Raw genomic sequence first — 16,019 nt, 5'->3', positions numbered from 1 at the left:
ATGCAAGCATCAAAGCATCTTTGCAAAAGGTTAGTAATCATTTGGACCAATTAGATGCACGCGTCCATCAAGTTGAAACCTCCACCTGAGCAAACACCACCATTGGTGAAGATACCCAATCTTAGACAGGTGGTCAGGACGATAGACAAGGGAATGAGTGTGGCCAAGGAAATGGTCGTGGGCGTGCACCCGTGCACCCTCCCTGTGAGGGGCATCGTGATCTTTTTGACTCAGATGCGCAACTCTTCAAGGGAGTTAGGTTAGAGGTCCCTACGTTTAATGGCCAATTGGACTCTAAGGCATTTTTAGATTGGTTGGTGGATATGGACCACTACTTTGAGTGGTACAACATGTCAGATGCTTGTCGAGTCCGATTTACTAAGATGAAGCTTGTGGGTCAAGCAAAGATGTTTTGGACTACTATGGAACGAAAGAAAGAAAGGTTGAGGGAATCCCCAATAGTCCATTAGGAAGAAATGAAAGAAATTCTAAAAGAGAAGTACCTTCCTTTCTCTTATCACTTAGGGTTGGTTGAAGACTGACAATCTCTTTGACAAGGTTCCATGAGTGTGGCTGAGTACATTGAGAAGTTCGAAGAGTACTCGACTTGGTGTGAGGTTGAGGAGGATCCCGTACTTACTCTTGCTCGATTTAAGATGGGCCTCCATTCTGACATTAGGAGAGAGTTGCTCGCCAAAGACATAGACACTCTTGATTAGATGTATCAAGTGGTGTTGGAGGTCGAGCAATACCTCAAGGCATCTATGGGAAGGCGGTTTGAGTCCCGTGATCATGACGTTAAGGCCAACCCTTCTGGGGCTAAGCCTGACACTGGATATCAATACAAACTTCCAGTATCCCTTGGTCTAGGCCCAAGGATGATAAGGGTAAAAGAGTTGTTGGATCTAGCTCACGTAGAGGCGATGCGACTAGGCGTTTTAGATGTCAAGGGTTTGGTCACTTTGCCCACCAGTGTAGCACGAAAGAGGGTACCAAGGTGTTCCTTATTGATGAACAAGTGGAAGTAGTGCCCCCAGAAAGTGACAATGAGGAGGAAGAATACGAGCCGGCGGAGATCCCTAGTGATGAAGAAGAGGGAGCGCAAGAGACTGCAACACTTGCAGTTGTTCGATGCGCCTTTGCACAAGCAAAGAATACCGACGATTAGCGCCGTAACACGATCTTTTATACCTACGCAAATTGTGGTGATAAGAGTTGTAAGATGATCGTAGATAGTGGTGGTTGTGCCAATGTGGCCTCAACTGACACTATGAGCCGTTTGGGCTTGAAGCTTGAAGCCCATCCTCAACCCTATAGAGTGTCTTGGGTTAACGAGACTTCCATTTCAGTCTCGCACAGTTGTCTTGTTCCTATCTAGTTTGGATCATATAAAGACACTCTGGTGTGATGTCGTTCCCATGGATGTTGGCCACATCATTTTGGGTAAGCCCTGGCTCTATGACAGGGATGTCACCATATTTAGTCATTCGAATGTGTGTACATTCTGGTTTGAGGGCAAGAAAGTCAAGCTAAATCCTCTCTCACCCAAGAACATGACTGGAAAGGAGTCCACCACAAAGAGCGGTGCAAGTGGCTCGAAGGAAGTGAAGGAATCGAAGTCCAAGTCTAAGCCTCTCCATATTCTAAATGCCAAAGACTTTAAGTGAGAGACTGCGTCTGATTCGATGGTGTACGCCCTTGTGGCTAGGGAGAGTGCACCAGAGGCTAGTGTAGAGTTATCCACTAAAGTCATACCGGTAGTGGATGAGTTTCATGATATCTTTCCTGATGATCTACCGGATGAGTTTCCCCCTATGAGGGATATACAGCACGTCATTGATTTAGTCCCTAGGGCGACTCTACCAAATCTCCCTTATTACAGAATGAACCCAAAGGAGCATGCAGAGTTGAAGAGGTAGATTGATGAGCTCCTAAAAAGGGGTTTCATTAGAGAGAGCATGAGCCCGTGTGTCGTGCCTGCCCTTCTTATACCTAAGAAGGATAGCACATGGAGGATGTGTGTTGATAGTAAGGCCATCAACAGAATCACAATCAAGTATCGATTTTCCATTCTGCGTCTTGATGACATGTTGGATATGATGGCCAACGCTACTATCTTCTCGAAAATTGACCTCAAAAGTGATTATCACCAAATCCGTATACGCCCTGGCGACAAATGGAAAACGGCCTTCAAGAAGGATGGGCTATACGAGTGGCTAGTCATGCCTTTTGGGCTGACTAATGCCTCAAGTACCTTCATGTGTGTGATGACCCAAGTGTTAAGGCCCTTCATGGGGAAGTTATATCTTGATATATAACATGACCAAGGAAAAACACGTCAACCATTTGAGGCAGGTTTGTGGGATCATTAGAGCCGAAAATTTGTACGCCAACATAAAGAAGTGTGCATTTATATTTAGCAGCGTTATCTTCTTAGGTTTTGTTGTGTCAGCTGAGGGTGTGTTGGTCGATCCCGAGAAGGTCAAGGCCATCATCAATTGGCCTAAACTGCGCAGTATTCACGAGATGCACAGCTTTCACAGCTTGGCCATCTTCTATAGACTGTTCATTTGAGGCTTCAGTTCCATTATGGCTCCCATCACGGATTGCATAAAAAAAGGAGAGTTTCAATGGACGAAAGTAGCCTCGAAGGCCTTCAAGGAGATAAAAGACTATGATGACTGAAGCTCCAGTCACGTGACTTCCTGATTTTTCGAAAGTTTTTGAGGTCATTTGCGACCCGTCAGGAGTTGGCATAGGAGTACTTAGTCAGGAAGGGCACCCTGTCACCTTCTTTAGTGAGAAACTGAATGAGGCGAAACAAAAATACTCCACCTATGAGAAAGAATTCTATGCGGTAGTGCAATCGTTGCGCAACTGGCATCATTATCTATTGCCGCAAGAATTTGTCTTGTTCTCAGATCACGAGGCCTTAAGATATATGAACTCTCAGAAGAAATTAAACCCTAGGCACGCCAAGTGGGTCCAGTTCATTCAAAAGTACGCTTTTGTGCTTAAGCACAAGGCCAGTGTAGAGAATAAGTTTGCTGACGCGTTGAGTCGTCGAGTCGCGTTACTCAATTCCATGTGTCGAAGTCACAGGGCTCGAGCGTGTCAGAGAAGTTTATTCTGAGTGCCCAGATTTTGGAGTTGTGTACGCATCGTTGTTAAAGAGTATTTGATATTGGACGGATATTTGTTTAAGAGTGACCGTTTGTGCATACCTCGCACCTCCCTCTGCGATTTTCTTATCTGGGAGTTACATTCAAGAGGGGTCGCAGGTCATTTTGGTCGAGACAAGACCATTGCCCTAGTAGAGGATAGATTTTATTGGCCAAGCCTCAAGCAAGACGTGGCCAAAATTATAGGGCAGTGTCGTACTTATTAACTAGTAAAGCAGAAAAAGTAGAGTACGGGGGCTATACACACCTTTGCCAGTTCCATTCGCCCCTTGGCAAGACATCAATATAGACTTCATGCTTGGGCTCCCTAAGACCATTCGAAAACACGATTCCATATTTGTTGTCATGGACCGTTTTTCTAAAATGGCCCTCACTTCATCCCTTGTTCGAAGACTTCTGACGCATCCCATATTGCCAAATTGTTCTTTAGGGAGGTTGTTAAACTTCATGGGTTGCCCAAAACTATAATGTCTGACCGTGACGTACGGTTCATGAGTTATTTTTGGAAGACACTACAGCATATGATAAGTACTAAGCTCCAATTTTCTTCTGCCTACCAGCCTCGAACTGATGGTCAAACTGAGGTGGTCAATAGGAGTGGAAAATTTGCTCAGGTGTTTAGTGGAGGAGCACACCAGGATGTGGGACATTGCACTACCTATTGTCGAGTTTGCATTTAATAGTTCTGTCAATAGATCCACAGGTTTTGAGTCCTTTTGAAGTCGTTACTGGTTATAAACCTAGAAAGCCTATTGATCTTGTCCGTGTCCCTGTCCCATAGGCCATCAGAGTCTGCAGAGTCCTTTGCACATCATATTTATTCATTGCATCAAGAAATCAGGCAAAAAATCAATACTAGTAATGAACAATACAAATTTTCTGCAGACCAACATAAAAGATTCAAGGAATTCAATGTAGGGGACTGTGATGGTCCGCATCAGGCCAGAGCAGTATCCTTAGGGAACCGTTGGGAAATTACACACGCGTAGCGTTAGACCATTCAAAATTATAAAACGAAAAGGTCCCAATGCGTATATTGTAGATCTTCCACCTTACATGGGAATTAGTTCCACATTCAATGTGGAGGATCTAGTTTCATTTCAGAGGACCACTGACACATTGTCCAACCTTTCACCTAAACATCTCAGTTCCCCAGATCTTTTCCTTGACCCATGGCCTCTTCCCGACCCATCTTCCCATCCTTTACCTCCTATACCTACCCTTCCCACATCTAGAGAGGAGATAGAGGATATTCTAGACTATCAGATTGTATCGACGCTGGACGGCGGTTTTCAAAAGTTCTTTGTCAAGTGGAAGTCACGCCCAATTTCAGACAGTACATGGCTCACTGAAGAGGAGCTTCAGAGACTTGATCCAGACATCTTGGAGCGGTTCAAGAGCTTTGTTTCGCTAGTGGCGAAACCTTCGCAGCCAGGGAGAGTTGATGTGGACATCATGCACACGCCCCCTCTACGCACATATTCGAGGAGGCAGTGAACCCCACTTTCGATTTGGATCGACGACGACATCTTTGGAGGGCCTCGTAATTAGGGGGCTGCATTATGGAGCATTGGAGTGGACCTGATCATCAGATAGATTCTTCCATCGGATCTCAAGATCGTGGCCTATTACTTTAGATGATCTAGGATTTTGAGTTTTGACTATTTTTGTTATTAGAAACATCATGAACGACTTTGATTGCTTAGATTAGTTATTTTATTTACTTTAATTTTGGTATTAGTGCTCGCACATGACGCAAGGGTAATGTCTTTTTTGGATTTAGGGTTTTCTTATAAATAAAGCAATCCCATGTAGGTATTCTCGATGATATTTTATGAATAAAAAATTCCTGCGTTTCTTCCTCTCTCTCTCTCTTTGGGTTGAAGAATTGAATTGAGTGCGAAACCCTCCCTTCCTTGAAGGTTTAACTACCGTAGTGCGAAGCCACATCCGCTCTAAATCATCTCCACCTTCTTACGCACTACATCCATCACCCTCCACACCCCTTCCACCTTCAGATTCACCCACTTTCGTATCCAAGTTTTCTCCTACAGTAGTGCACAAACAGATTTTCAGATTCTGGCCCATTTGAGGGGTTGAAACTTCGGCGGAGTACTACACACACGCCTTGCGACGGATCGATGCCAAACTTGGTATAGAGGCAGCCCATCCCTGCCCGATCCCAGTCTAGAAGTCAGTTTCCGACTTTGTGGGCCCCATACATGTGCGGACAACCTGCCACGCACGTGCGTCCAGACCCATCTGCCGTCCAGCGTGCATGGCTCATCCCAGGTTCTCTTTTTCCTCTATTTCCTTCTCTTTTGACTTAAAAAAACCCCTTAATCCAAATCCCTAACCCTAAAGAGTCCCAAATCCCAATTATCCTCAATTTTCAAACCCTGGATTTTCCCCCAAATTGAAACTCAGTGAATCTCTTGAGTTGGGAACAATCCTTTGCAAGAGTGGATGATTCTTACACTCCTTTAGGCTTGCTTGGCTTATAATTTTATTTAATCCAGTCTTAAAGTTGTGTAGGCTTGGACTCCCATAGATTCCCCTTTTTGAATGTTTGATAGTATATATGATGTGGAATTTTGTGACTGTTTAAAATTGGTATAATCACAAGCTGATTTCTTGCATTCCATATTTAATTTCATGTCCTGAATCAGGTTTGGGTCCCGAGCCTCGCCCAAGCCAACTTTTCTACACCAGAGCTAGCAACTTTTACTTGGTTCGAGAGGACACGCGTCACAAGGAGACAGTGGAGGACATGTGGCGAGAGGAGCAAGTTAGGGGGGACATGCGTCGGAAGGAGAAGACAATTGTGTCGTCCAACCCCTCTTCCTATTTTGGAGTAGAATCGGACGGTGAGGATATATCCGATACAAACACATGGCAAGATGAGGTTCATTCATCGACAGATGAAGGGACCAACGATGCGTCACACATGGAGCATGCCACAAAATGTGGCCTTAGTCTGCACCCCATCCCCCGTGACGGCTAAGATAACACACGTGAAATTTTTCAATTTTTCCACGCGTTCCAAGAGCGCTCTCATGTGGAGACATCCTGAGTCTTTCTTATAAGAGAAGGCCCTCCTTTAAAGCCTGGAAGGCTATTTTTTCTCTGAAGCACTCCAACAGCGTAGGACATGGGGGTCACAAGCGATCAGGGTCTCCAGAGGAGGGTGCTCTGGTGAGATTCTTGCAAGGAAGAGTCAAAGACTAGCCTGGTGTCAGCTCAACCCTTGCTTCTGGTGGTTCCAAAGGTGAAGGGGGTGGAACAGATACAAAGTTTCACGAATTGGTTGACTCGAAGGTCGGATAGGTGTCGTTGGGTAGCAGGACCTCAGGAAGAAGATTTTATAAAGGAAGCCATTGTTGTTACTCCTTTGCATGCAGAGAAGATTTGACCTCCGCATGTATGTATAATGAGGAAGTGCTCGGAGCAAGTTCTTAGACTCAGGCAAGGAGATGATCACAGAGGAACAATTTCAGTAGACAAAGGATGTTCTTGTCAGAGTCGGGGGACTGGTGGGTATGTCTTACAGAACGCAAGATGAGAACAACTATGAATTCTACCAACTTGTACAAGCCAAGGAAGTGCAGTGCCAACAATCTGGTCAGTTGATGAAGCCCAAGAAATTTCCAAAGGGATGGAGAGAGATGATGAATTTGGAGTGTTCCTTAAATTACGAATTTGCAAGAAAAGGAAGCGTAGTGAAAAGGGCAAGATTGGGAAAAGGTTGTGATCAATGCTTGTCATGTCTTGGAATGTTAGAGGGATAGGGTGCAATGCTAAGAGAGCTCGGGTCAAGAAGCTACATAAGAAAACGAAAACTGACATTATCACAATGCAGGAATCTAAATTGCAAGCAGTAGACAAAGGTCCGATAAATTCTATTTAGGCTATTAAAAATGTTGATTGAGTTTCTATTAATGCTTCAGGGGAATTTTGGTCACTTGGAAATCTAATATCGGTTGTTTCTCCAATTCTTTTTCACTTTTATTCTTACCGCGTGATCTATCTTCAGAATTTTAGTGGGTGTTTTCCATTGTGTCTAGTCCATGTAGAAACAATTTGCGGGGTCAATTTTGGGTAGAACTTGATTGCATTAGACAGAACTAGTCTGCCCCTTGTGAATAGGAGGGGATTTCAACGTTGTCTACTTTACCTATAAGGGTTTGTTTGATTTTTCATGTCAACCATAAATACATTATAAATAGGTAATTATTACTTTTTTAGCCTATTTGATAATCTGGGTGTATTTTCGATTTGAAAACCAGTCCAAAAAGATTCACTCAAATTTGTGGGCCACACTGTGATGTATGTGACATATCCATGCCATCCAACCGTTTTACCAGAACATTTTGGGGCATGAGCTGAAAAAAGAAGCAGATTCAATGCGCCAGTGGCCCACACCAAAGGAAACAATGTCCTTAAAATGTCCACCACTTAAAGTCATTTCCTTCACCAGGCTCACATTGATGTTTATTTGTCATCTAACCTGTTCATAAGGTCACACAAACATGGATAAGGGGAAAATACAAATATTAGCTTGATCAAAAACCTCTAGGGGGGCCAAGAAGTATTTAATGGTAGGCGATCGATTCATCACGGGTTCCTGTGGTGTGGTCTACTTGAGCTTTGGATCTACCTCATTTTTGGGCTCATACCCTAAATTCAGCTAGCATAATGGATGAACGGTGTGGATAAGCCACATACATCACAGTGGACACCACATTCACTTCATAGCCATCCTTGATTTTAGCATGCAAAAGGTAGGTTGTAAACATCTGCATTAGGAACGATGCGGTAATTACTTAGGTAAATAATTATTACCTATTTACAAGGTGACATGGAAAATCAACAACTCTATGTCTTTACGGGGGGGACCCTCCTATGTCACGCTTGGATACGTTTTTTGGTTTCGACAGATTGGATTGAGAAGTTTTCCCTTGTTAATCCGTGAGGCCTCCCTAGAGCAGCCTCGGATCATTGCCCCATTGTCCTCGAGGTCGCTAAAGAAGATTGGGGCCCCAAACCATTCAGGTTTGAGGTGGAAGGGTTCGATCAGTTAGTGGCGAAATGGTGGTCCTCCTCAGTTGATGGCTATGCCAATTTTAGAAGATCAGAGTGTGGAAGAAAGAAGCCCTAGGCAAGAGGGAGGAAGAGTTTGGCAAAATAGCGGAAGAAATCCATGAGCTTGATTTGCTTGAAGAAGAGGGAGGTCTCTAGTGGGAAACCCTAATGTGTTTGGAGCTTATCTAACATAATCTCTTCTGTTGTTGTACCTCCACATGATGGGTGGTGAAATCATGCTTATCAAAGGTGTGTAAGGCCCGCTTTTGCATTATACCTACATGATGGGACAAAGTGGGCCATCGTTCATCCAGTATGCAATATACATTCAGTTTTTTAAAGCATGAAATCAGATTTGAAAGCTGAAAATTCAGAAGTTCATGAAGCTCCTCCTTTATTATGTTGATCGAGACAAGTTGAAGCTTGAAATCAAGTATTGACTTAGTACGTCAGTTTGTTGGACGATTTGTGTTTGAGAAAATTATTATTATTATTCCAATGGATTCCAAAAATTATCCCAAGAGAAGTATTTTATCCTCATCGGATTTGGTGCCTCTCCAAATAACATTACTGAAATTAAATGGCACGAACTATCTACAATGGGCCACATCTGTAGAAGTTTTTCTGATTGGAAAGAGAAAAGTTAAATATTTGACATCCCCCAAACCTCATATCATTGTGACAGACTATGATGATTAGTTGGTAGAGGATACCCAAATTAGGGCATTGTTGTGGAATAGTATGGAACCACATATCAGTGCCAATGTAATCTTTCTCAAGACTGCCAAACATGTCTAGGACAGCTTGAAGGAGATGTATTCTAGTGAGAAAAGCTTAATCTATATTTATGAACTCCTACAAAATATATTTGCATTCCAGCATGAAGATAAAAGTGTGAGAGAATATTATTCTACCCTATGTGGCATGTGGGATGAGTTGAATGTATATCAATCAATCGTTGTTAATAGATTTTGAGATTATGCTTAGGCAAAGAGAGGAATTCTGTGTTGCTAAATTTCTCTCTGGCCTTAGACGTGAGCTTGAGCTTGTAAGTTCTCATATTCTTGGAGGTAGTGAAATTCCCTCAGTGACAAAAGCATTCGCTAGAGTTCAGAGGACGACTGGCATGTCTACTCAGAGTTCCACTTCATCATATCGTTCAACTTTTATCTTTGCAGCAGGCAGAGGTGATGGAGAAGCCAAGGTGGTCATGGTCAAGGCAATAGATTTGGAGGTAGCCGTTGTCGTAGTCGTGGTTGTGGTAGCATTAGTGGTCGCGGTCGCATTAATCATCATTGCACCCATTGTGGCCTTAACAATCATAATATTGATTCATGCAATCAAGTCAACTCTCTGGAAGATAGTTCAGAAGGTTATGTATCCAATACTGTCAATCTTGTTGAGCCGAGTATTAACGATGACACAGTCACTATGTCCAAGGAAGATTACGCCAAGCTTCTAAAAAATCATTTCACTCATGCATCTTCATCCACTTCCACTGCTACCCTTGCTCAATTGGGTACATCTTGTCTTACATTTTCTAGGTGTACTCCATGAATTATTGATTCCGGTGCTTATGATCATATGACAAGTAAGCGCAATTTGTTGTCCAAGTTAGTCCAATCTTCATCCATTTCATTTGTCACCATGTTGATGGTACTTCAACTAGTATATCTGATGAGGGCACTGTATGTCCTACATCATATCTTTCCTTTTCATCAGTTTTGTATATTCCAAAGTTCCCATTGAGCCTATTATATGCAAGTAAACTAACCAAATCCCTGAATTGCTTTGCCAAAATTTTTCCCTCTTATTGTGAGTTTCAGGATCTAAAGACGAGGAGAATGATTAGTGGAGGGCATGAATCTAATGGACTCTATTGTCTCAAGAGTGGAACGACTGAAGCTGGAGTTGCATTGCAAGCTAACATCTCTCCACATCAACGGCATTCCAGGCTTGGGCACCCATCCTTAGCTATTTTGAAGAGTCATGTCTCGTCTTTGTCTTATGTGTCTAAGTTAAAATGTAAAGCTTGTGAGTTAAGCAAGCATCACAGTGTCTTTTCTTTCCCGTGAAGATAAAGTTAGTGATAAACCATTTTATATGATACATTTAGATGTGTGGGGACCCGTTCATATTCCTAGTTTATCTTACTAAATATTTTATCATTTTTGTAGATGATTGTTCTAGAATGACATGGTTATATTTGATGAAAGATCGTTCTGAGGTGTTTTAAGTGTTTTAAAGAATTTCAAGCTCAAATCCAAAATCAATTTGATGCTGAAGTGTTTGTTCTAAGATCAAATAATGCCAAGGAGTACAGATGAATTCTTTTGCATTCTTATCTCTTATCTCATGAGCATTCATCAAACATCATGAGCAGACACACCGCAGCAAAATAGAGTTGTTGAGTGAAAAAATCGTCATTTGCTTGAAGTAGCTAGGGCATTATTATTAGACATGAAGGTTCCAAAGAGTTTTTGGGGTGATGCCGTTTTAGTTGCATCTTGCATGTTATCTTATATATTGGATGCCATCATCAGTATTAGGAGGTCAAACTCCTTTGTTTGTCTTGCATCCCCAGTGTACTTCCTTTTCTCTTCCTCTTAAAATTTTTAAATGCATATGTTTTGTACATCAATTTGATCATGTTTTTGATAAGTTTGAACCCAAAGCTGTAAAGTGTGTATTTTTGGGTACTCAAATACTCAGCGTGGCTACAAAGGTTATAATTATATCACCTGTAGACAATGTGTCCATGGATGTCACATTTTCTAAAACTACTCCATATGTCACATCAATATTCCAAAAATTCTACCAACCTTCCTGTGATGACAGACATAGATTTACCTGGAAAGCATGCCACGGAGTCACATCCAAATCCCCCATCATTACAGGTCTATTCCAGACATTCTAAGAGAGGTACGAAAGCGCCTAATAAAGTGCCTCCCGCCAGTTGTACCAATATGTTCGAAGATCCACCTAGTAACGGGCCTCCACCAGACTTGTTGAATGAAGTTGATCAACTTATTGTTGTTCGAAAGGGTATATATTCTTGTACTCTACATCTTATTTTCAATTTTTTTCCTTGAATGGTCTATCACCTTCATTTTGGCAATTTACCTTGCCCTTGTCGTCTGTGTCTGTCCTTCGATTGTTTCAGAAGGCTTTACGTTCTGATGGGTGGAAAAGAGCTATGGAAGAAGAAATGGTTGCGCTTACTCAAAATCAGACTTGGACTTTGGCTAAGTTGCTTGCAGGAAAACGTGCAGTAGGATGCAGATGGGTATATACCGTGAAGTACAAGTTGATGGCACTTTGAATCGTTTAAAGGCCTATTTGGTGGTGAAAGGATATACTCAAACTTTTAGAGTTGACTACTCTTAAACGTTTTCCCCAGTGGCCAAGCTTCATTCAATTTGTGTGGTGATCTCCATTGCTACAAATTTGGATTGGCCCATATATCAACTGAATGTAAAGAACATGTTTCTTCATCGTGATTTACTTAAAGAAGTATACATGGAGCAACCGCCTTTCTTTGTTGCTCAAGAAGAGTCTGATAAAGTCTGTCGGCTAAGAAAATTGATTTATGGGTTGAAGCAGTCTCCACATGCGTGACTGGACAAATTTAGTAAAGTGATAATGCAGTTTGTGATGAAAAACAGTCATACTGATCACTTAGTCTTTGTTAAGGAGAGTGAGACTGGCACTCTCATTCTTGTTGTTTACATGGACGACATCATCATTACTGGAAATGATGGTAAAGGCATATTTAAGTTAAACAAGTTCTTGCAACAACACTTTTGTGCAAAGGATTCAATACTTTCTAGGTATTGAGGTAGCTCGATCAAAGTTGGGAATTAATTTGTCGCAAAGTAAATATGTTGTGGACTTGTTAGAAGAGACACGTTTACCGGGGGCTAAGCTAGTTACAACCCCTATGGACATAAACTCTTAAGTTAAGTACAAGTGAAGGAGACATGTTTGATGATCTAGGCAGACATCGCCAATTGGTTGGTATAAATTGATCTATTTAACTATTACATGACTGGATATTACTTATCCAGCTAGTGTAGTTAGTCAGTTCAGGCAAGCCTCTCGTGTATCTCATATGGACTGTGGTTCGCATAATTAAATATTTGAAGGGCGCCCCAGGCCGTGCAATTCTCTACAAGCGAAATGAACATCTTAGAGTGGAAGGATTCTCTTGTGCAGACTGGGTTGGATCTCCTTTAGATAAGCGATCCACCATAGGTTATTATACCTTCATAGGAGGTAATCTTGTTACCTGGAGAAGCACGAAGCAACAAGTCATTGCCCGTTCTAGTGCAGAAGCAGAGTATAGAGCGATGGCTCATACCACGTGTGAAATTTTGTGGCTGAAGACGTTGATGTGTGAGTTAGGTTTTATGGTTGAAACTCTCATGAATCTATATTGTGACAATCAAAATGCGTTACATATCGCCAACAATCTAGTTTGTCATGAGAGGACCAAGCATATTGAAGTGGATTGCCACTTCATCATAGAGAAGGTTGTAAATAAGGAAATATCCACACCATTCATTAAATAAGAATATCAAGTTGCTGACATGTTCACAAAAGCTCATCTAGACAAGTTTTTTGACAAGCTGAGCATTTATGATATATATGCTCCAGCTTGAGAGGGAGTCTTAGAATGGTCACACGTGTGACATGATCACACGTGGACACATGTGACATGTCCACACATCATCCTATTGGGGCTCAGCCCTAATGCATTTGGGTTGAGTGTATATGAGTCTTTGAGTCTTTAGTGATGTATTTCTTTATATTTGTCTCTATAAGGGTATTCTTGTAATTTCAACTCCTAAGTGAAAGCCATAGTAATAAAACAAAAAAGAGGGTGGGCGTGTGGCGCTTCTTATGCTCTCCACTCTCTCTCACGTTCTCTCTCTCTCCTCCTCTTCGATTCTTTCTTTCTTCTAGATCAACAACAATAATAATCATGTTGAGAGTTGAGGCATGCACAAATGCAGATTGGGGACTCTGTAGCCAACCATAGATTGGACTTAGGACTGCATGCTTCTTGGAGGAAATCTATTTACTTGGATTAAGAAACAGTTTGTTGTCTCAAGATCTAGGGTGGAAGCAGAGTACATATATATGGCAAATGGGTCATGTGAGCTACCGTGGCTGAAGGTATTATTACATGAACTTAGTTTTCCTGTGAAAGAACTGAAGAATTTATATTGTAATGACAAAGCAGCTATTAGTACGGCTGGCTCATAATTGAACTCAACACGAGGATAACATACACAAACACTCAATTACATATATTTTTCCTACAAGACCAAGCATATCAAAGTTTATCATAATGTCATTAGAGTAAAAGTTACCTCCAAGGAACTTTGCTTTCCATTTGTAAAGTCAGGCAGTAGGAAATGTTCAGCTATCTGCGATACTAGGCAAGCTGGGCGTGGTGGATATCTATGCACCAGGTTGAGGGGGAATGTTACAGTGTTGGGCCACATCTTACCCATTTTACTCATGTACTCACATCTTACTTGTGTTATATAGTGTTGGGCTATTTTCTTTTTTTCTTTCTTTTTAATGAGGGTATTTCTTTCTTTGTGTTATGAAGGCTTATCACTAATTGATAAAAGAGTATAAACATGAATAGATCTGAGACCATCCCCTAATCTCTTTGATAGGACAATCCTAACCCATTGATTAGTAGACTGCAAATAAATGGTCAAGAAAGAAAATGCAGCCATTCAATTGGGAAAAAAAAAATCCAAAACTTTTGGTGGCTAGGATCCTCCAATCTGAAAGGTCACAAAGTAATTTCCCATCCATGGTAGGGGCCTCCAAATCAATGGTCTGGATCACTGAACCAAAGGTCCCAATTGTACAAACTGAAACTCCCGAGGGCACTATGCATATTTTCAGGTTGAGTATCATATAATTCCTCACAAATAAAAAGGACATGTTAAAGTTTAATCAGAGGGAGCACCTCAGCAGCATTGTTGAACTCTGGTAAGGGGTTCCCATTGTTGTAGGTTACTTTGACCAGTTCCTCCATTGTGTATGCATATAATGGGCTTTTCTCCAGCTGTTTGTTCAAGTCCTCCACATAGTCCTGATGATGCTTTCCCCAATGCATTTCAAGTGCCCTCCGGCTCATATATGGTTCCAACGCATCCTAGACATGCACAGAAACAACAAAAATTTCCAAATCAGTTAGGTAGCCGATCAATTAAAGCAATGTACTTCTATGACTTCGAATGAGTAATCCTTCATGGTGGAACATGAAGAAAGTCGCATGACACAATGATGAAGTAGAATCTGAGCTGGAATCTTGAGCTTTGATTAGCCTACATGCACCTCTCCATGCACACCTCTAAATGAAGCCATCATGCTGACCTGGCATGTGTTTGAGACATTCATGCCATGCATGAGTGGACTTGCACTGTGTAGATAACATAGCCCCAAAATCAGGTATGGCACTCGTCATGCAGGCCAAACGTATATGTTGAATGTGGATGGACTGCTAGCAATTCTTTGGAACCATCCATTTCCTCTGTACGTGTGGCCCACATGATGAGTTGCCCAGCCTAATTTTCAAGCCAGATCATTTAAAGAAGAGGTTCAAATGTCTACATACATGCCATGAAGAGGCACCTATGAGCTTTGCAAAATTAAGAACTTCATTGCCATGAAAAGGCCATGAAGATGTCAATTTAGCCATGGATTGGAGACAGCTGCTAATAATATGGCACGTGAAAAGATAATCCAATTGTAAAAAAGAAGAAACAGATTTTTCTGATCAAAATATTTTATGTGTGACTTACTAGCTTATAAGGAGGGGTTGTCAAGCCAAAGAAAGCCAAAACCTTTGAAATCCTTAGGGTACGACATGATGGTCTTCTTCGCTGCTGACAATACATAAAAATAGAAGGCATGACACAGCGCAATGGAATGAAAGTGACATAACGGAAGAAACAATCTAATTTTGATGAGCAACAGAACAATGACAGCTCTGAGATTAATTTGTAGGGTTTATTATGAAGACCCACACAATAACATCCCCCAAAAGGTATATCTATAAACAGAGGCCAAGTTTCCTATTCGTTCTGAACATGGAACTTCCCTGTTCAGAACTTGGTTTGTCCATGATTGGTCTATCCAAGCCATTGATATGACAGCCCTCATCATGGATGGACCATTCCCCCAAAATCTCCCAAATTGGAATATCCTATCTATCAAATCTTTGGTCTTTACTCCATTGAATGCGCTTTGTTCTACATTTCCTTTTAACCATGTATCTGCATGATGAATTGAAAGGATACTCTGGGAATGGTCCATCCATGATGGGGGATGGCTCAGATGGACTAATGATGGACCCCACAGAAACAAAGTAATGAATAGGGAACGCAGGCTCCTATAAGCAGAGTTGAAACGCAGTACCTTCAGCTTAAATTAAAGCATTCTTTCAAGTTTTAGTTAGTTCACAATTTTCACCCAGTCAACTCATCTTGCGTGGTTTAAATCAAATGCACCCACATTAGAAACTTAGGTTAGTTGATAACTATAATTTTGACTTGATAGTCCTTGGTCAGAAAGCAAGTTAGGTTCCAATGCAACCTTAGAAGCCAGCTTTACACCATATGGAATAGTTACAAAAAGAATTGAAATTTCCACATGCTCGTTAATCTCCATTTGTCTCTAATCACCATGCTAGTTTTAACAACAAAAGCTTCTTTCCTCGTATGCTCC

At 41.6% G+C, this 16,019-nt stretch overlaps 1 protein-coding gene across 5 annotated transcripts in view; it reads right to left on the bottom strand.

Moving 5' to 3' along the window:
* Positions 1 to 16,019, bottom strand: part of LOC131243068 (superoxide dismutase [Fe] 2, chloroplastic) — a 58,928-nt gene that overhangs the window by 17,953 nt on the left and 24,956 nt on the right. For 4 of the 5 annotated variants that reach the window (XM_058242147.1, XM_058242148.1, XM_058242145.1 and 1 more), the window contains exons 3-4: positions 15,095 to 15,178; positions 14,257 to 14,445 (exon numbers count right to left, since the gene is read on the bottom strand). In XM_058242147.1, coding sequence (XP_058098130.1) covers positions 14,257 to 14,445; positions 15,095 to 15,178 — 273 coding nt within the window. The remainder of the gene's footprint in view (positions 1 to 14,256; positions 14,446 to 15,094; positions 15,179 to 16,019) is intronic. The other variant, XM_058242146.1, reaches the window with a different exon arrangement.

Source organism: Magnolia sinica, chromosome 4 (assembly GCF_029962835.1).
Source record: "Magnolia sinica isolate HGM2019 chromosome 4, MsV1, whole genome shotgun sequence".
NCBI classification, from domain to species: domain Eukaryota; kingdom Viridiplantae; phylum Streptophyta; class Magnoliopsida; order Magnoliales; family Magnoliaceae; genus Magnolia; species Magnolia sinica.
The sequence above is the reverse complement of the archived record's forward strand: the minus strand, read 5'-3'. Positions and strand labels throughout refer to the sequence as shown.